The following is a 22,567-nucleotide window of genomic DNA, read 5'->3' as shown; positions in this document are numbered from 1 at the left end:
AGATACCCTCACAAAATAAAGTAACATGATTTGATTTAAATCCATTATCAGACCTGAGAAAATTATACAATATTTCTAATAAATTAAATCAAGTCTACTTGAACATAAATATTAAGGAAATGCAAGATACAATAAAAGAGCTAAAATCTAATAAATTTTCAGGAAATTATGGTTTAATTCCACAAGTATACATATTCATAGGTTCATAGATGTGTACTAGGCTAATGGCCCTGGAGCCTTTACAAGCCTAGCCCATAGGATTACTCTGGCATTGTGCCACCCGACCTTAGTTCCTAGTGCCTCTGTCAAGTAGAGCCACTGGAGTGATCCCTGGGGTGAATTTTCTATTTCCCATCCACTCATCAGGATTTCTCTTGAAGAGGGCCAGTGAGGTGCTTTGTTTGACATGTATGGGAGGTCTATTCCATAGCATGGGCAGTCTCTGGGTTATGAACCTGTCCCACCAGCATATTCTGTTAATTGTGGTAATGAGGTTGAGGTCTCTGAAGTGTGTGGTGTGGAGGGGATTGGGATTTCTTTAGATGCAGTATTTCTAACAGAATTTGGTCAGACATGGCTTTGTCAGTCAAGCACGGATCGCCTCTAAGTAGGCTTTATGAGACAGAGAATAGTTGGAGTTTTTTGAGTCTGTCCATATAGGACAAGTATTTAAGGCCTAGAATCCTCTTTTTGAGGTACTTTTGTGGCCTCTCCAGTTGTTGCAGGTGTCTAGTGAGGTACATGCCAAAAGGGGCACTGCACTCAATGACTGGCCTAATGAGGCAAGAGTAAAGGGAGACAATGACCTCTTTCTTCCTGGATGCAAAACCCTTAGTAACGAGATGTGCCACCTAGAAGGACTTTCTGACCACAGTGGCAATGTGGTGGTTGAAAGAGAGGTTGCTGTCAAACTGTGTTCCCAGATCTCTTAAAACGCCTTCTGTGTTCAGTGGACACCATTGATGTGGTAATTCATGGGAACTGGGTTTTTCCGAAAGGGGGTGATGACATATTTTTTGGCATTGAGCTTAAGGCCATGGTTCTGACACCAGTCGTTGGTCTCAGTGAGGCCTTTCTGTAGGATGTGAACATCACTTGGAGAGTTAATAATAGCAACCAACTTGCAATCATCTGTGAACTTTGTCAGCCAGAGTCCCTTCATGTTGGCCTGGACTTCAGAGAAGTATATACCAAACATGAGAGGACCCAGGACTGAACCCTGAGGGACTCCACTCATGACTGGTTAGCAGTCTGACTTGGAGTCAGCTACTTTCACACTGTGGGTTCTATCTCTGAGCCAGTTTGCCACCCACCTAGTGATATAGGGGTTGATGCCTAGCTTACTGAGTTTTTCTATGATTCTTGAGTGGGGGATGGTATCAAAAGCCTTGGCCAGTTCAAGGTAGGCTGTGTGAACCATCTTGCCTTCATCCACAGCTCTGGTGACTGACTCAAAGAAGTCAACCAAGTTGAGCAGGCATGATCTACCTTTCACAAAACCAAACTGTGTGGGATCCAGAGTTTGGAGATTCCCTATATCCTTATGTATTAGGTCCATGATGATACTTTCCATAGCTTTGCATATCAGACTCATTAGGCTAATGGGGCGATAGTTCCCGGGGTCTGTAGTCACTCCTCCTTTGTGGAGAGGGATGACTCTAGCAGTGCGCCATTTGGTAGGAATGAAGCCTGAGGTGAGGCTGTAACTGAACAGGTCACACAGGTGAGGTACCAGTTCACTCTGTAGTTCATGGAGAATAGGTCCCATAGAAGCTGTATTCTTGGCCTTGGACAGTGCTGTTTTAACCTGTGCAGCAGTAATGCTGGATGCCTGGAAATCTACTGTTAATGTGATAGGTCCTTTGGGAGGGGAGAGAGAGATAAAGTTGGCACTGAATCTGTCGGCCAGTATATTGGCAATATCTGTTGGTTCGGTATAGGAGGTACCATTGTATAGTAGCTCAGAGCAAATCTGGGTATTGCCATGGAGAAGGCATTGTGGTTGTCTTTACTATCTGCTGCAATTCTGTTTTTGTAGCTAGCTTTAGAGGATTTGATGAGGGATCTCAACTTTTTGTTGAGGCTGATAAAGGAGTTTTTCCAGTCTTGGGACTTCACCTTATTCTGCATCAGTTTCCTCCTTCTGTTGTAGAGTTTGTTTATGGCAGGGGACCACCAGATTGGCTTCCCATTTTTGGAGGAGAGCATCTTGGTTCTATTGGGTATGGCAGGAGCCATGCATTTGTGTATATGTCCATACAGTGCACTGGTGTATGATTTGGCAGTCATGCAACTATTCTCCATTTGCATGGGTGTCATGAAGTTAGACACCTCTGTTTTTAGGAGCCCAAAGTTAGCTTTGGAGAAGTTTTTCATGGTGGTTACCTTTGTGGGGGTGGGTGGGAGGGATGTGGATTTCCAAGGTGATTAGTTTGTGGTCGGATCTAACCAGGGAGGAGTTGACTATTGGTGTAGAACAACAGTTGCCCATGTTAGTATTGACCAGGTCAAAAATGTTGCTACCTCTAGTGGGGGTAAGAATGAGCTGGTCCAGGGCATTGGAATTAATGAATTCCAGGAAACGGTGGGCAAGTGTATTGGTACATGAGTAGTTTTCCCAGTTAATGGAGGGGTAGTTGAAGTCACCCAGTATGAGAGTGTTAGGTTGGACCCTAATATTTTCCAGGGTGCTTAGGAAAGTAGAGTGTGAGTCTCTGTTATGGCACAAATGTAGATGTTCTGCATTTTAAGGAGTGCTTCGACTCAGTGCATTTTGAAATTTAAACTTCTAGCATTGAACAGCATGACCCTCAGATTGCATTTGTTTGTAGTTGTTACGGTGGTAATTTAGTCTTTTGAACACTGCCTAAAAAAGGCTCTATAGGGGTGGCAAGAGCCTTGGCCAGTATTTGGAAGCCCAGGGATGACAGATGCAGGCCATCTCTGACAAAGCATCGAGGTCTGTCAGTCATGTCATCCCAGGCAGAAGGATAATGGATCCCCTTAGAATAACACCAGAAACCTTACCAATTGTTGAAATCAATCATTTTCTGCTTGTACTGTGGTATCATTCTGGGTGATGGTAATATGCTGCTCAGGGCTAGGGTCATACCCGCCTGGGCTACATAATCCGAGAGCTCCTCCATGTCTCTTTTCATGTAGTCCAGGGAGGTACATCTCAGGTTATTTACACACACATTTACAATGACAAAGTCATATTTGTACTTGTTGAGGGACCTGAGTGCATGTGTTATGTGGTGGATCCTAGCACCTGACAGCCAGCTGACTGTTACTTTTTCCCTTATTCAACCTAGTGAGTGGGACATCAGTGTGCCTCACTATCAAGTCACCTATGACTAGCATGTTGGGCATGCTGTTTTGGCTTAGGGGCTTTGGTTGAGTGGCACACTGTTAGGAGAGTTATGTGCCTCGTAATTAGTGTTGTGTTGTGGTGGTCGAGTGCGTTTCTGCCTTGGAGGTCTCTGCTGCTTGGATAAATTTTTATTGAGAGCCTCCACAAAGGTGGGTGTGTGGTTTGTGTTTTTATGTGAAAGCAGTGCTGGTGTGTGTTCTGGAGGGCTATATGTTCCATGTGGTGTGGTGCAAGTGTTGACCTTCGCCTCTTGACCAACTATTCTGGTCTTGGCTGGAGAGTGCGTGGCTTCCAATTTGGACATATAAGTGCATCTCTCACAAGTCTGAGTGTTAGGAGGTAAGAGGAGAGGGTTGCCTGTGTACATGAGGCAGTTGCTACATTGCCACAGGATGCCCAAGTTCATTGGAGAAAGCACAGGGAACTGACCTTTAGACATGCCTGGAGGGGTGGCCATTAATAATAAGTCCTGGAGCTGTTTCCTTATAGAACGTTTAGTGCTGGTAGCACTTTTGTGTGCTACAATAATTGCTACAAGACGTCTGCTATAATGCTAGACTAATAAGCTAGTAAAAGTGCTGTAGAGGAGAGAACTAGCAGATCTAAGGGAAAAGTTGAAGAGCAGACTTTGGCACTGCTCAGAAACTTACAAACCGTGCTGGATACAGCAAATCTGTATCTGAACTTAGTTAGTTACAGGAAAGGCAGAAAACAAGTACAAATGTGGGTTTTTAAACCAGAAAGTTGAAAGAGATGGAAAGACTGCCCAAACGGCCAATAAAATATAATTTCTGGGCCAGAAACCACTCCTCTTGCGGAAAATAGGCTACCTAGTGCTTGCCAATCCCACTAACAAGCTAGAAGGCTTCCCTCTGACACAGAAAGGCTTGGGGGGGGGGGCTCAGAAGCTTACAAACAGTCCTGGATACTGCAGAACTTCCTAGACTTCCTAGACAGCAGGACTTCCTAGACAAATTATACAACTTTTTCAAGAAGTTTTGTCTGAAATACAAGTTTCTGGTAATATTCCACCATCCTGGTAATACACTTTAATTACAAATGTTCTGCCTATAGAACTATCTCTTTACTAAATTTAGACTATAGTTTTATGTCCATTCTAGCAGACAAATTAAAATAGTTTTTCCCTAATTTAATTGATCCTGATCAGTCAGGTTTTATTTTTAAGAGACAAATCCAGGGTAACATAAAAATATTACATTACAACAAACAAGAAGTATTGCATATAAGTCTAGATATAGAAAAATATTTGAATTATTTAAATTTGGAATATTTATTTAAAATATTATAATTATTTGATTTTTCTAAAGAATTAATTCCCCTTAGAAAACATATATAAATAAAACAAAGCTTATGTTAAATTAGGTCCCTCCTCTGGATCGAGTTAAATAGAGGAAAAAAACAAGTTTATACTTTATCTCTGATTCTTTTTGTGTTAGCAATTGAAATGTTAGTACTCTCTGTCAGAAATAATTCCAACATAAAAGCTATAAAACTAAATGAAAACTAAAATTCTGAAATAATGTCTTTTTTCAGATGACATAATACTAACTGTTATAAATATGGAAGTATCCTTAAGTGAATTGAACACAATCAAAAGTTTCAAACAAATATCGCACTACAGTAGGAAAAGGGCATATACCTTTTACTTGCCTTGCAGTACTGTACACAGTGCCACATATACTAAGTTCAGTTCAGTGAAATGAGATACAGTGAAATGAGTTTTCAGTAATTTGTGATTTTAGCGATGCTGAAAATAGTATATGTTGGAGATGTTTACAAAATTGTAAAGTTAATTAGTGTGATATATTTTATGAGTCTCCATCTTTACCTACACAATGGAATTAATTTAATGATTTTTTTTCAAGCTTTATTGTCTGATAGCATCTTCTTAAACAAGAAAACTATTTTCTATAGCATTCAAGTGATTCTTAATGAAAACTAAGAAAAATGTTATCTTCTCTTGACAATTTCCACAGTAGCAAGAAAACCCATAATAAAATAACAGAAGAAATCAGTGTCTCTGTAGTTTAAAAAAATCTTGTAATTACAAGAAGTAAAAGTAAAGGAATCTGCAATCAAGAAGCAAAGAATATTTCCAAACCAGGTACAAATAACTCTTGAACTAAAGTCCTTTCATTAATTGATTTGTGTCAGGGTCTTGATTCATCTCCTATTTGAATCTTTTTGTTTCACTATTAAATTTCTGATATTTTCAAACTTGATTTAAGTATGTTCTTCAAATATTTTCTTGGTCGTAGAATTGTTTTTCTTTTTTATTTCTTATCAGATTGACAATATTTATTATTTTACATTCAGATAAAAGTTGTACATATTGTAAATAGCTTCCTTTTGCATTTGTGCATTACTCTTTTTCTTAAAATTGTGTTATCTATTCTGTTGAAAATTTCAGTACATTGTTAAAGGGGGAAAAAAAATTTCATTGCTGGAAGTTATAGCTGAAACACTAACTCCAAATCAAAAATGTTAGGGTCTTGTTTTATGTAATGTAAAGTAGGTTTCTTGAATCCTTGTTGAAAAGAGAACACATACACATACGGCTTTTAGAACAGCAGATAATCCTAATTTCTATGTTCACAAAGAAGTATTTTTTCTTTTATTTAATTCACTTAACTATGTAAACCACAAGATACGAATACCTCTTTAATGGAGGTAACCTGGAAGCACTAATTAGTTAAGTTGTACAGTCTGTAAATGAAGACTGAGTGATTCAAACTCAGGACAAAACGGTGAAGCGTGTGAAAAAGTTATATCCTTAACTTCATACCCTGGAGCTGTTAAAACCTCTACCAAAGCCTCTTAGAACTAATTGAAATAGTATCTGTGGAAATTCTCCAAATCATTTCCTTCACGCACACCTGCAGCATTGTCTGCAACAGTCAGACTGATCACAATCTTGTACTCCTTAAATATTCTACTAAAAATGTCTTAGTGATTGGTGACTCAGATGTTAAACATACAGATTTTCCTCTCACAAGACTAGACCAGGATAGAGTTACAGTTTGCTGCCATTCAGGTCTCGGGATTGCCGATGTTGCAAGGATGCTAAAGAACCTTTCGAAGGCTAAAATTATTACAACATAGTGGAGGCCGAGGTAGGCGTGAATGACCTCTGTTGAAGAATCCTAAGGGGCATTGAGAGGGAACTATTAGGACTTTCCATGGATATGATGAACAAAGTAAGATTCAGATCCTGAGTTGAATCTTTCCTTCATCAAGAATGATGCTTAGGTACAAAGAAAAGACACTTGGCTTCTAAGCTGATCCAGTATGTGTCAGTGTGGGATGAGATGATCAACATCCCAAACTCCTTTCCAAGCGATGGTCTGCATTACTCAGTCAAAGTCGTCTGCATTCTGGCTCAAACCTTTGCAGCCCCCATAGTGTCTTTTTAAGTAGAGTCCATTTAATGGACATTCCAAAGTAGCAAATTCATCAACCATATTAAGGTGGCTCTTCTCAGTGCCAGAGGTTCTAACAAAAAATTGCTTGATTTTGAGTCTCTCTTGCATCTGGAATCATATTTGTGCAATACCTGAGAATTCATTTGAATGTAAAGAAAGTACTCCCTCTATACATGGATTTTGTGCCTACTATACTTTTAGGCCAGATGGTAACTTTGGTGTCATCTCCATATTTGTCAAGGATCTTATGACTTCCAGACAAATTTCCAGGGACCCATAAACATAACTCATAGAACATCAGCTCACCATAAATAAGACAAGTTTTCAACATATAGCCTGCTACAGAGTACCCTCCATGTCCTCAGGCAGTCAAGCTAGATTTCTGATAGTATTCGAAGAACTCCCTATTAACAAAAACTTTGTTACTTTGGGAGACTTTAAATGTCCAGGAATGAAATGGAGCAGCTTTACCTCCAACATAGGTATGCCCAAGAAGTTCTTGAACTTAACATAAATTTCCTGGAAAATACAGCAAACTCAACAGAGAATATAATATTCTAAATCTGAATCTCAGGAATATACCCTATACATATACTACTGTCTTGGTTTCTACTTCCCCAGTTATGTCAGACCATAAACTTGTGACATTTGCCTCCAAAATCCAAAGCCCATAAAGCCATCACATCTGAATTTAGACTTCAGATGGGCAAACCTCATACAATTGTTTGAAAAAAATGTCAAAATCCACAAATGACAGCAACATCTCATATGCCGTCACAGCAGTCATCTTCACAAAGGAATTCTACACTTCTTAGATAAAAGCATAGAATTAGCAGTCACAACTAGAGCAAGATACAATGGAAAATTCAAAAACAAACAGCCCTGGTGGTCCACCAACAGAAACAAACTTTAAAATGGGATCAAAATATCCTTTAATTATATAGCAATCCCAAAACTCCTCGTAGCAAGGACAATATAAAACAATTAATAGGTTATAGATTCATAGCAAGCAGGCCACCAAAGCAGAAACACAGCTCCAAACTTGACACATTCACTAAACTTCAGATATAAAATACACTTTAGTCACAGAATAAAACAGGATAAGCACTTTTACAATACCAATTGCCTTGTCAGATCAAAGTGTATTTTATATCTGAAGTCTAGTGAATTTGTCAAGTTTGGAGCTGTGTTTCAGCTGTGGTGACCTGCTTGCTATTTTTTACATTTTTTACATTTTTTGCACCAAGCTGTTTATTGCCAGGGGTTTTCAGTTGTTCGTGTCAGGTTATAGATGCATATGTAAATACTAGGCAAACTGCTGTTGTGGGCCATTTTAAGCTTAGACAGTTTTTTTTAAGGTAAGAATCAAACCAGGTACTTTTGTCTGAGCGGTAAACAGCTTAACCATTATACCAACACAAACCCAATTTGCCAGGAAACCAAAAAAAAAAAAAAAATAATAATAATAATAATAATCTTAGGACTAGAAAAGCCATTCATGGCTTTGGGGTAGCTTGCAAAACCAAGGATAATTATAAATCCTTCTTTAACTATTAGGAAACTAAGGAAAATACCCAAAATGCTCAGAACTAATTTGAAATGGCATCACCAACTTTTATCAAACAAACAGTGCCAATATACTGTTTAGTGCAAACTCTGCAACTAAACATCTAGCCAAACTTCACATATCGCATAATTCCTACCACTCCATATTATCACCAAGGAAGGTGGTATCAAAGACCAGAAACACTTCCTTCATGGGACCTGACAGCCTACTTGGAAGTTTAATTAATATAGCCAAATATGCTCTGGCTGAAGCTGTGGGGTATAGCCAGGAATTTTCAAACTGTACACATTTCAGCCATATTTTCTCCCCTCCTCTGCTTCATTGTAAAAGGCATAGATTATGTCAGAGTACAGAATTATACTGCTATAACATTACTGCCTCCCAACCAATCGGGGACACATTTCAACAGAATCAGGGACAAATCATGAAAAAATTAGGGACAATCAGGGTTACTTTTAAAATATTAGTGCTATTAACTTGAAACATTGACAGAATCAGAGCATATGAATTAATACACATTTTCTTGAAGTAAAAGAAGTCTATAATTCTTAATTATTTTCATTATTCATTAAGTGTAATTCACCACCTTTCCTCCAAAAGTCACTAGTTTTAGGAGGGATTAAGAGGGACAGAGCTAAAATTTGAGTCAAAATCAGGGACAGTTGAGAGCACCCCCTCCCATATAGGCCGTGAGCTAGCACTGCAGTATATTATCACTTTGGCCACATGACAAGACTGCCTTTTGGCTACAGTGCTGCTCTACAGCAGCTTACTGCAGAACAACTGAACAACTTCACTTTCAAGGCGTTACTGTGGCAAGCCTCCCACACTGGTGCCAGTGTTCAGCACCAAGCCTGTGTGCATTGTGGCAACTAGACTAGCAGGCCAGTTCACAGAAATAACAGTATGTAATGCTAGCAAGCTTCTGTGCCACAACCTGGAAAGTGATCCACAAAGCAACACTCATCCTCTGCACTCAAGCAAGCAAGGCCAGCACATAGAGAGCATTTAAACATTCTACCCATGGCCAGACTAACAACATTAATGCATTTAAACCCATCACAATAAGCACCTATGAATTCAGGAACTTTAAAAAAAGACAAGCCTATTAAAACTGTATGATGAGCTCTTAAGCTGACAGTTGTAGAAACAGACTATAGTGACTCAGTCCTCAGCAGCAATCAATCAGAACAGCAGTTGTTATTTTTCAGTACATTACATATTGCCTTAAAGTATCTTGTGAACTGAAGGAGGGCAGCCAACAAATGCATGGAATATAGACAACCAAGAATCCTACTGCAATTTACATAGTTTTTAGGTAATGTTGCCTATTAAAGCATACTGCTATGACGTATCCTACACAAATATTGGTAATATGTATATTTTTTGGTCATAAAACTTTAAGAAATTGATCTCAATGAGTTACAGACTTTGTGTGTATTTTTTTAAATCAGTTTAACTTGCGATCATTTTTTTTTCTATATTTTACCCTTCCTCCTCCAACAACTGATAACTTTTTCATTCCCCATGCTACCGATGATAAAGTTGCAGTGAAGAAAAAAATCTCACTTCTGGACAGTCGTTATTCTCGTTGGTTGCAAAGGTTTTGAACTCTGGCAGCCAGTAATCTGTACTGTTCTCTTCTGTTTCAGCTGCTACATCAGGCAGCTTTGGCGAGGTAACAGATATAAGCAAACACCCTCCCCTGGGATGGTTGAGTGGACATTGGTCACTCAATCTCATCTTTCTAGTCAGTTCCTTAAGCTCTGGGACAAATTATCGTCCATCATTTACCAGGGCTGGAATCAGGGCTCTCTTGTACTGTGCTACAGAGTCAAAGATTATGTACAGTAAAAATAACAAAGGGAAACTGCAGCTTAAAAGGTCCTTGTATGTACTGCATTAAAATAGCATACTGGGATTTGTTATTCCCTGCCCTGTGTCCGGTTTTCTGTTTCTCTTTTTTAAGCAAACTGTAATCAGATTTCCATAACTCAGCAAGCATATCGCTAGCAGTACCCAGTTAACAAATCTTGTATATTATGAAGTTACAAGATAACTAACAATCATAAAGTAAGTCTGCTTAAAAAAGTTAAATAATAAAAAAGAACTGCTGATCTAATTATTGTTTTATAAAAAGCTGTTTTGCATGTCTATAAATTAGGCTAAAATGTTAAATGTGTTAATTATGGATATACACTCAATATTCTGCTCATTTAATACATTATCTTTTCTGTCTAGAAGCATCTTAAAAATGAGAGATGCAAATCTACAATATATTTTTGTAACTGACTGACATTTTTAAGCTCAGCTTTATGACAATGAGAAACTTAACATTTCACTGTGTAGTATCTTAAATTATTTTTAATCTGGTGCTTTTAAATTTTAATTACCATGAATGCAACATGACTAATTATAGTATTAATATGTGTGGGTTTAGAAGTTGTACTCTGATATGAAGAAGTCCCTCACCTAGATGAAAGTGCTAAACTAAATTAAATTGAACACTGCTGAATCCTGCTCGTGGTCCCAGTGTAACTTTCTCTCTTTTTTTATTCTTTCTTCTACCAGTTATGCTTTCTGCTACTTCTTTTATTTTATTGGTTCATCTGGGTAGTCTAGCTCATTCCATTCTAAATCCATGATACCTGTGATAGTACTGCAGCACTCATAATTAAAACAAGCACTCAAGATGAAGAAGTGAAGGGAAGCAGTAAATGCAATGCTGTTTAGTCAAACAACTGTTATCTGTCATGTCTGAGAATCTGTAGATTGTGAGTTGTAGCTGCACATTTCCTTGCTACCTGTATTCCTTTTTAAGGCAGGCTACAGACTTGCTCTCGTTCCATTGTGAGTGGCTAGGTGATTCATGACTTGCTTTGTATGCATACAATCATGCCTGCAATAATGCAACCAAGCCACTTAGCTGGTGATGCTGCAGGCTGAAGGCAAAACTAATGAGCGAAGCAACGTGAGCTATGGAAATCGCAATTTCAAGGAGCCACTAGGAAATTTGTGGTGCCCTCCTATTATTTTAAGTAAACTTCCAGCATTTTTGCAGGACATTTGATATGTATGGGACAAACATACATGCACGCACACACACACACACACACACACACACACACACACACACACACACACACACACACACACACACACACACACACACACACACACACATACACTTGCTTGAGGTCATACACATACCCATGCAATCTCTCACATATGTACATACAAACTTGCATAAGTCACATACCTGGACTCACCCACACTTACACAGACACACACACACACACACACACACACACACACACACACACACACACACACACACACACACACACACACACACACACACACACAGACACACACAAACTCAGGATTCTGTTTAGTTCACTTCTTCTGACAAAAAATGTATGCAATTGTATACATTGAGTAGGCCTCCCGATGCCCATTCTGAACTTCTCCTGAAAATATTTAACCTAAACTTAGCCACAGGATTTATTCCTGTATTATGATACACCACCTTGATGATTCCATTCCATGTGGGTCTTACAATGGTCCCTTGTATTTGTAGACCCATCAATCTTATGAGTCTGATCTACACATCTATGTGTAGGTGTATAATAACAACTGATCTTATCAATTTATGATATCAAATATCTTATTTGGATAAATCCTCAACAGTCTGGATTTGTTAAATGGAGATCACGTCTGCTAAATCTTGATTACTTCCTCAAGAGGGGCAAAATGGCTGTTGGCAGTGGTCATGCTGTTTTCATAGCATATCTTGACCTAACTAAAGTGTTTGACCTCATGTCTCATGCAAACATTGTAAATAAGCTAAATGCTTTAAATATAGATCTTTATGTTCTATGTCAAACAGCAAACTAACTAAAAGATAAAAATGTACAAAGGTTATCTGGCAGGTGGTAATTTTAAAAGTATGAAGGTAACCAGTGGAATTCCCCACAACTCTGTAAAAGGACCTCTGCTTTTTGGCATTTACTTCTCTGATCTACAATCTGAGGAGAAGAACATCTGGCTGACGATTACAAACTAGGTGTTATTCTCAAGACTCCCTCTGATACCTGTACCTTTTACAAAAGGCTTACCTTGGTTAATACTAATATAGCATGCCATGAGTATATTCATATTAAAGAATATAACATGGCCGATAAGAAAAGAAATCTACTAACTACAAAACTAAGATCAGAGGCCGTCTTAGTTGCTATGTGACATTGAACTACTTGTATAACCTGGCAGTACTTCAGAAAGCTGAGTATAGCAGTGTAATTGGTTGTCCTGAGTATTTTATTAAGAAAGTGGAAATGATTTTGCATTTCACCCTTACACATAAATAATCACATAACAAGAAAAAATGTTTAACTAATAAAGTTTAAGCAATTTGAGATTCATTGTTAATACAGTAGATCTCCTGTTATTTATAGATCATAGTGCTCAACTGTTAGTTCAAAAACAAGATAAATTGCTGTTTGTGTGAGTCATAAATCAATATGTTCCTCAGCCCACACAATAGAAATGCAATTCAGGTCTCTCAACCATCCAGATTTTCACAGAATGTCCCGAATTTTGCATCATATGTTTGGTCTGTTCCTAATAGTATTTGTGGTTTTCTGGAAAATCATTTAGGATTGAAGTCACATTAATAACTGACATTTTAGTTTCAGACTTCATATCTTTCAGAAAATGCATGCTAACCAAAGACCTTTAGTTCTAGCAACTTTTCAAGTTTATAAAAGCAATATTTAAAATCCCCCCACACTTTATTTTTGACTTTGTCCAGATTTCTTGTGCTAAGATGTTGAGAAGTTTGAAGAGCATGTAATTTGGGTTTTCAAAAGAGTACAAGATTTACTAATTTATCTTTATTGAGTTTGAGAAAGTTAAGGAGGCACACACCACAGCTTATCAGTAAATTTAGTTTTTCTGACAGATAATTAAGTGCTTCTTGCAGTCCTGGGATTGATCCCCACAATCTCCAATTACAAGTCACTTAATCAGATACCACTTCCACCCTGAGTATGAAAAAAATCACATGCATCAGTGCTCTACCTCAGTTAACAAATAAATAAAAAAATACTTTGGAAGAATGAATCTCAAACATAGGCAGCATTTTAATATTATAGTTTATGTGCCATTATCAGGTACTTTTTATACTACAAAAGATGATCTGATATTGTAAATCTTTGTTCATTCCTTACTATTAGGACTTCAGTTCTGTCCTTGGAACCGATATGGCCATTTTCAAGCTCGTGCCAGCCAAAAACTCTCAGCTAAGACCTACCCATAATGCCCCTCTCCTAGTTACACCAGATCTCGTTTGCCGCATTCCTCATTAGATGTGCTAGCCATCTCTCTCAAAGCTAAGTGGAAAATTATGATTTTTAATATAGTTTCTCCTCAAAATTTCTTGTTTTTTAGTCAATTTAGCCTTTTCTCACTGTCGCCTATAATCTACTTCTATTTTCCACCCTTTACCTTAGTAATTACATTTCTACCATCGTTGGTACTTTCCCTCTCTCCTGCCTTTGGTAGGCCCTTCCTTACCACTTGTGGTGTTTTTTTTTTTTAAATACCATCGTTGGTATTCTCTCACTTTTTTCTCTCCCTTCTTTTGTTTTTTCTATTAAGATAGCCTTGTTGCCTTACTATGTCAGACAAAGCTAAGTTGGGGTTTAAACAGTGTGACAAGTGTGGGTGTAAGATGCCCAACTTGGACGGACATGTTCATTGCGTCTACTGTTTGGGCATGGACCATATAAAAGCTGACTGTGACATTCGTGCTAGTTTTAATAATTGTACACTAGCAGAACGTAAAAAATAAGCTTATTTTAAAAGGTTTAATTAAGACAACTTTTTGGGAGGCTCTTTCTGGGTCGGAGGTCTCACCCCCTACAAAGACCAAAAAACATAAGGAAAAACAGAGTCACTCTGTTTCTACATCTCCTTCAGTTATGGAACCGAGTCGGCTGCGTGCTTCTCCGGCACCCTTGGCTCAGACCTCTTCGGCACCAGGTTCTGTATCTTCTCCCTTGGTGCCGTCTATGATATTCACCCCTATTTTGGTTCCAACCTTGGTACCGCTGACTTTGGTGATGTCCTTGGATCCAACATTGGCTCCTATGACTGTACCTGCTTTGGCACCATCCCCAGCCATGGTGCCAATAGTTTCTTAGGCCCCATTGGCTCCTAAAGTTGAATATCTGCCAAGGACCAGATACTCTCCAACTTATGACCCTTTTTTGGGGCAGAGGTTCAGCCCCTTTCTTGAAAGACCTGATTCTCCTTCAGCAGCCTTCTTTAGATCCACCAGGAGTTTCTCTGAATTAGACCTAATGAGGGTTGTGGACCAGCTTCTGGTAGCTAGGGGATTGCCTACTCCAGCTAGACCTTCCGTCTCTCTTGGCTCAGAATCTTTTACTACATATTCCCCTGTTTATCCTCCTCTGGCCTCTACCCAGATCCCGGAGATCTCAGTACCGATGTCCACCCTGGTGCATACTGTCTCAGCTCCGACAGCAGTTTTTCTCCTGTCGGCACCGACCACCCTTGCTGCATTAGCTCCAGTGGAGCCGATGCTCTCTCAAAGCAGTGCTTGGACCATCCATACCTTGGTACCTAGCCCGGCACCTATTTTCTGTCTGGCACCATCTATGTCCACGGCTCTGATGGCTTCCAGTCCTCTCAAAGCTCCTCATCTGGAGGTGGGCTCCTCAGGGTGGGGTGTGACCCTGGTTCCTAGGTTGTCCTTCTCAGTTCCGGGCTTTAATCCCTCCTCAGGTGGCCCTACTTTTCAGGTGATGGAGAGGGTCCTTACCTCCACACGTTCGCAGTCAGCACCAATGACATCAGCATCAGAACCCCGCCAGCATGCAGCTGTCCCAACCCCCTACTTTGGGATCCTGGGCACAGGAGCCACAAGACCCCCCCCCTTTGAAGGGAACCCCTTCTCCGGAGTCCTCAGAAGATCCCACTGGGGTGCTACCCTGGAAGAAACAGTGCAAGAGGAAGCACCTTGATTCTCCAGAGAAATCTATCACCGAAGACACCAATTGTGATTAGGGGAAAGGGTTCCCACGGTCTCCCCAGATGACGTCTCATTTGGAGACATTCTCAAAATCCTCAAGCAGCGGAGAGACTGGAAGTCCTCTAACCCTTCTTCTGAGGAATCGGTGTTCTTGCAGGCCTTCTGTCCCCAGCCATCTACTTCCTGGGTGACCCCACTGGCAGATGATCTTGTTAAGCTCATTGTGTAGCATGCTTGGAAGGCCCTGGACAATGTAGAACCTGTCCCCTGGAGGCCAGACAAAATTTTATCTACACCTGAAGACCAGCCCCACTGGTCCAAGCAGTTGACAGTTGATTCCATGGTCGTGGTGGCAGCCACCAAGAGAGAACTGGCAGAAGATAGTTCCACTGTCCATCCTCCGAACAGGGAGTCTCAGACCATGGACAGACTAGGGAAGCAGACCTATGCTTCAGCGACCTTAGCAATTTGGTCACTGAACTATCTGGCACACTTCACTCACCTCCAAAGAGACCTAATTTCTGAAATGTCTTCTTCTTTGGTGGGGGTACTGCCTGATAAGGTGCGTGACATTGTCACCTCACAGCTAGCTACCCTTGAATCCATCTCAAACTCCTCGATGCGTTTGATATTTCACACCACCGAGGGGGCAGGTCAAGCTGCCATATCAGGCATTGTCATGAGATGTAATGCTTGGATGCGGTTGTGTGACTTTGCAGACCCCTTTAAATCTTCCGTCGTCAATGCACCTGTCAACATATCTGCACTTTTTGGACCCAAAGTATGAGACACACTTGCACAAAGTGAGAAAGATGGAAAGACCTTGTCTGCTGTGGGCATATGCTTTTCCATCCCCAGAGGTCCCACTCCAAGGAACCAGAAGGGAGGAAAAATATGGTTCAAGAAATCCCAATGATCTTTTCATGACACTCGTGGTGAGCAATCCCCCTGGCGCAGAGGGAGCAACTCATCTGGAAGATGCCCCTTTCAGGGTAGAGGAGATCTGCATAACCAGGGTGCTAGAGATTCTTTCTCTGGCAGACCCTACCAGTGCTCCTGAGCAGTGGCTCGATTGTTTTCCTCTGGAAGCAGTTGGGGGTCATTTTTCTCTCCACCTACCAGCCTGGCAACTTATTACTACTAATGTTTGGGTGCAGAGAATAATATCCAGAGGCCACCAAATACCATTCGAATTAACTCCCAGACCCATCAAATGAATCCCCGATGTGCCACCCAATCAGAGGGAATTAGCAGCCTTAGAAATAGAAAAGCTGCTAAGAAAAAGAGTCATCCAACCAGTCCCACCAGGCCAGACATGATCCGTGTTTCACTCAAGGTTCTTTTTAGTGCCAAAAAAGACAGGGGACTGGAGACCAATCCTGAATCTCAGCCTATTGAACAAATTTATCAAACCTCAAAATTCTGAATGGTCATGGTACAGTCCATTCACGCCTTCCTAGGGTGGGACAACTGGATGTACTCTATAGACCTCCAGGAAGCTTACTACCACATAAAGATGGATCTCCTAGCCAGGAGGTTTCTCTGCTTCTGGCTAGGAGCCAATCACTACCAGTTCAGGGCACTGCCATTCGGTCTCTCAAAAGCCCTCCGAGTGTTCACCAAATGTATAGCAGTTGTGGTAGTTCATCTTTGACTACAAGGATTCCAGGTGTTTCTGTATCTAGACAATTGGCTCCTTACCGCTCTAACCAGGAATCTCCTAGGCTGCAGCCTCTCTTACACTCAAGGTCTTGCTCTCTGCTTGGGAATTACAATCAGCCAGGACAAATCTCAAATGTCCCCAACAAAGACACTGGAATTTATTGGAGCAGTCTTCGACACAACATCCTGTCAAGCTTCTCTCCCTCCTCACATGCTTTCGAAAATAAGACACCAAATCCAAGACCGTCTTCCTCAGACCTATGTACCAGCATGCCTTCTACTGCAACTCTTAGGCTCCATGGTGGCTGCCATTATGTTAGTACCACTGATGAGGCTGCACATGAGAATCCTGCAGTGGCTCCTTTCCGCACAATGGTCATTTTTAACTCACCCACTTGACCGCATGATACATCTTACAAACCGTTGCAAGGAAGAAATGCTATGGTGGATGAAGTCACAAACGAATCTATGGTGTCGACTGTTCTGTCTTCCCCAACCCACGTCCATGGTTACGGTGACCACGGATGCTTCCCTGTTAGGGTGGGGGGTGGGGGGGCACCTGGTCCCCATGGAGGCCAATTTGCACATAAATATCCTGGAACTGAGGGCAGTTCTCTTAGTGTTCCATACATTCCTACCTTCTGGGACCATTGCAATTCAGTCAGACAACATGTCAGTTGTCTGGTATATCAACAAACAAGGCAGAACCAGGTCTTACCCCTTGTGCTGGGAAGCCATAAGGATTTGGCACTGGGTTATAGCTTCCAACCGCTTTCTCATAGCAACGCACATTCCTGGGAGTTCCAACCTTATTGCGGACAATCTGAGCAGGAACATCCTGATGCCTCATGAGTGGTCCCTCAACCCTGTAACAGCGGATCGGATCTTCCGGCACAGGGGCAAGCCTTGTTTGCTTTCCCTCTAAACAACAAATGCAAAAACTACTTTGCCCTGATCTCCCCTCAGGGTGAACCCCCGAGAGATGCTCTAATGCACGATTGGCCCCCGGGTCTACTGTATGCCTTTGCCCCGTTTCCCCTCATTCCAAAATTTCTCCAGAAAGCTCAAAGGTTGAGAAGCAAAGTGATCCTCATTGCCCCCTATTGGCCTCGTCAAGTCTGGTTCCTGTTTCTATGGTCTCACCTGATTCACAGCCCGTGGATCCTGGCTCATTCCCAAGGCCTATCTCATCCTCAGGGACTGATTCATCCAATCTCCACAGTCCCAAGCTCACAGCTTGGTTCCTCCACTTCCAGTGATTGCCAGGCTGCCTGACATCCCATCTCCTGTTCATGAAAGTCTTCTGGCTTCACACAAACCTTCCACAAGGAAAGTTTATTCTAGTAGATGGACTAGGTTCTCTATTTGAGCCAAAGATCAGAACATATATCCCTTCTCTATATCTATTCAAAAGATCCTTCAATACCTGATGAATCTTTTACATGCAGGAGCGTCAGCATTGATGATTACTGTACATTTAGCAGCTATCGCCAATTTTCATAATGGATTTGATAATTCTTCGATTATGTCACATTGCCTATGCAAGATGTTTTTGAAAGGAGTATTACACATTAAACCTCTGGTCAAGCCTCCCTTAGAACCCTGGGATTTGACTTTGGTACTTCAATCTCTTACAGGTACTCCTTTCGTGCCTTTTGATTCATGTGATTTAAAGTTTTTGACATGAAAAACCTTACTTCTAGTAGCACTTACCTCAGCAAGAAGAGTATCTGAGCTGCAGGCCTTGAGTGTCAAGAGACCTTACTTGATCCTCCACATGGATAGGGTGTCCCTTCATACTGACCCTTCTTTCTTGCCCAAGGTAATTTCTGGATTTTCCATTAACCGATCTATTGACCTGCCAGTTTTCTTCCCTCAGTATTCTAATAGACGGGAGTACCTTTTGCACACCCTTGATGTGCATCGGCAGCTTTGTTGTTATTTGGACAGGACTAAATCTTTCAGGAAAACAGATCAATTGTTTGTGGCCTTTGCAGGACCCAGATTGGATAAACCTGTTTCCAAAGTGACTTTATCCTCCTGGCTTAGAAACGTCATTACCTTTATCTGCCAACAGAATAAGCTATCCTTACCTTCCAGAATAAAGGCTCATTCTACCAGATCTACGGCTACGTCTGTAGCATTTCATTCCAGAGCCTCTGTGGATGATATCTGTGCAGCAGCCACTTGGGAAAGACCTCATACCTTTATCTCTCATTACAAATTGGATTTGGCCTCCAGGGGGACGAGCATATTTTGGTTCTATGGTGCTCAGGAATATCCATCCTTAGGGCCACCCAGGACTCAAGTAGCTGGGGACTTGGTCCTAATTGTAAGGAATGAACAAAGATTTACAACATCAGATAAAGAAGTTATGTCTTACCATAACGTTCCATCTGTGTTGTAGATCTTTGTTCATTCATTACTTCCCGCCATCCTTCCCCCTGCCTGGACTCCTGGTGGACTTTAGGAACTCCTGGTTAGGTTATTTGCTCAGACAGAGCCTTCTACTATTTCTCTATTATATAGGGGTGGGCATACTCGATCTGGATTAACTAGGAGAGAGGCATTATGGATAGGTCTTAGCTGAGAGTTTTTGGTTGGCGCGAGCCTGGAAACAGCCGTATCAGTTCCGAGGACAGAATTGAAGTCCTAATAGTAATGAATGAACAAAGATCTACAACACAGATGGAATGTTATGGTAAGACATAACTTCTTTTTTTATTGAAAGAGCAACTAAAAATACTCTTCACTGTAGAATAAACAGACAACTATTTTATGAAATTATCTTTAGGATTTGTCTAGTATTCTTCAAATTCAATTTAGTATTCCACAAAGAACACAGAATTCAGCTTTGGCCACTGATTAGTGCTGGTGCTAAGTCACTTCATGAGATAGACAGGAAGTTTTCGTCCTTATTATTTCTGCTTATTGCTTGTTAACTGATCAGTTGTCACCCTTACTTATGTTTCTAGTGAGACAGGTAGTTCTAATGTTAGTGTATGGGGAAAACGATTCCACATAAAATAGGAAGTCTTCACCATAAAAATACTCCCTGAAATGTGCTTACCCACTGGTTTGTGATCAGAACCCCTCTAGCTATGACCTTAGCACCCTTGTCCCTCATTGATAGGGGGACATGCAAATGTTCTAACATATCCTTGTTCTGTCTTTCTTTGGGTTATTTGTACAAATCATATACGGGACAAAGAAAGGCTTCTTATGACCCTCACAGATCATTGCCCCAGTAGTACCTATCAGCACAACCACTTTTTCTTGCTTCCTTAAAACTCATTTTAGTTGTCAAACCTTTTGGAAGATATCTTGGACTGTGATCCACAATACTGCAATCTCAGAAATGTCAAAAGATGGAAACACAGCAGATGTATGAATTACATCCAGAGGATCCAGAAAGAAATACATTTCCTGAATGGGAACATTTTTGTCAGCAATTGTCATAGAATGTTAATTGTTTATCCTATCAGCTGTTGCATTGATGGAGACACTGTTTAATACAAACTTCAATGTCATACATCTTGAAATAAAGGTAGAAAGTTACTTTTTTCATGTTTCCTTTTCTGTGAGATTTGTGTGACTTCCAAGCTAATATATTTAGAAACTGTTGGGCTGGGAGCTCATTTGTGAACATAGCCCCCTGCGCAAGTGTAGCTAAGTGATTTTTTATGATATTTTACTTTTGCAATATTTTTTGTTTGCATATTGTGAATTCTACTTTTCATGTACAACATTCTGAGCCCCAATTAAGTGAGACTTGTGTGTCATTATAGACCTTGCTGAATAAATGACTCACCTGAAAAGAGAACTATATTTACTGGTATAAAGAATAAGCCTGAAGTATCTTAATCAATAAAACAATATTATCTAATAGGCCTTTTAAGACATTAATGCATGTTAGGTAAAAACAGGACAAATGCTATTATCAAAAATGTTCCATTCCTAGTAATGGATATACATTCAGCCCAAAGTACATTTATGTGAGTAGAAACTTACATCCACTACTATAAAAAATGAACATATGTCCTTTAGAGAGCTGTTTATTACCTAGGGGATATCCATAGTAAATAGAGGAATTTTGTTACACCTGTTACCTCTTGTTGGAAGTGATAGGTATCCTCCAGCCTTTGATTTGGCTCAGTTCGGTGTCAGAAACATCTATCTGAAGAGGAAGGCGTGGGACCCAAACAGACATTTCAAGCTGAGCACTCAAGTGCTGGTAGGTATAATTCACAAGAACGTTCACCTTGCCTTTCATTTCCTTGCCATTGACAAAGACATAGTCACACCTGCCAGAGACCTGTAACAGACAAGATGGTTTTGTTTTTATTTCTGTTTCATCTGAAATTGCAATTCATTTTTATTTGCTTACAAGAAACAGTTCTTACACTTAACTTGTCTTACATTAGATAATTTGCATGTCTGCCATAAGTAAGATGTCAACATGAGCTTATTGGAGAGCAAGTTAATTAGATGTCAGATCATTTTAAACAAGTTTTACACAGGCATGAATTGCTGTTTACTTTTTAAATTAAATGTTTAAAGATTGTACTTGAAAAGCTCAGTTTATTTTATAAGTACAAATTACATTACTTCATGCATTATTTTTATATAATTTGCTTCAGACCTTTGTGTTTTATCCACACTGCTTTTCTTAACAAAAAATGTTTGATTGAAAAAAGCCCATAGGGATACTGTGACATATTTTGTAAAAGATACTGCTTCTGAATAACTTAAGTATGAAAGCGTGACAGTGGAATAAGAATTATGACCAACTCTGTGTTTATAAAACAGTAAGAAACTTCAGTGTGTTTTGATCCAATGTCCCCAAGTTTCTTAGTTTGTCTTCTAAGTAGAATATGCTACCACAGCACAAATCTGGCATTTATACCACACTCTTAAGAAATTATCTATGTAAAAGAAGTAAAAAGTAAAATAATTCCGTAATTTGCCAAGGGTAATCCCTAGATGCATCTAAAAATAAAAATGTGTTTGCAAATTTATTTCTGTAGTGTTTTAAGTGTCAAGTCCCTTAGATAATTGCAAACATTGAAATGCTGGCAGTAAAATGACTGCAAATCTGACAATTTACAAAGATATTCGTGATGAAAACTGAGACACAGCCTTGGGCAACTTCATGACATGGATTTGTTCTTGCAAACGGAGAAAATCATACATGGTAAAAAATCATGTTCACATACAGATTTCACTGAACACAATTAGCAGAAAATCATTTGTTGAAAACATCCTTGCTAGTGGGCAGTAACTGCAACTCTTGACTTTTTTCTGCTATGACTTCAGGGTTGATTATACAGATTGGCAGAGGGATGCATGTGGGAGGGCTTTATAGAACTAAACTTAACAAAACAGAAATCTCTATATGGTTTCAGTGAATAAGCAGAACTGAGTATGTTCCTATTTATTTTCACTCCTGAGCAATCAGGTTTCATTTT

The 22,567-nt window shown here is 40.0% G+C and overlaps 1 protein-coding gene across 1 annotated transcript in view; it reads right to left on the bottom strand.

Moving 5' to 3' along the window:
- The window catches only part of LOC122799348 (transmembrane protein 132D-like), a 2,658,181-nt gene that overhangs the window by 126,962 nt on the left and 2,508,652 nt on the right, over positions 1-22,567 (bottom strand). Inside the window, exon 5 of the mRNA XM_044068340.1 lies at positions 21,209-21,414. Within this exon, the coding sequence (XP_043924275.1) occupies positions 21,209-21,414 (206 nt within the window). The remainder of the gene's footprint in view (positions 1-21,208; positions 21,415-22,567) is intronic.

Source organism: Protopterus annectens, chromosome 4.part0 (genome assembly GCF_019279795.1).
Source record: "Protopterus annectens isolate FY-2018-M chromosome 4.part0, PAN1.0, whole genome shotgun sequence".
Lineage (NCBI taxonomy): Eukaryota > Metazoa > Chordata > Ceratodontiformes > Protopteridae > Protopterus > Protopterus annectens.
This window is presented reverse-complemented; position numbering and strand designations above follow the sequence as displayed.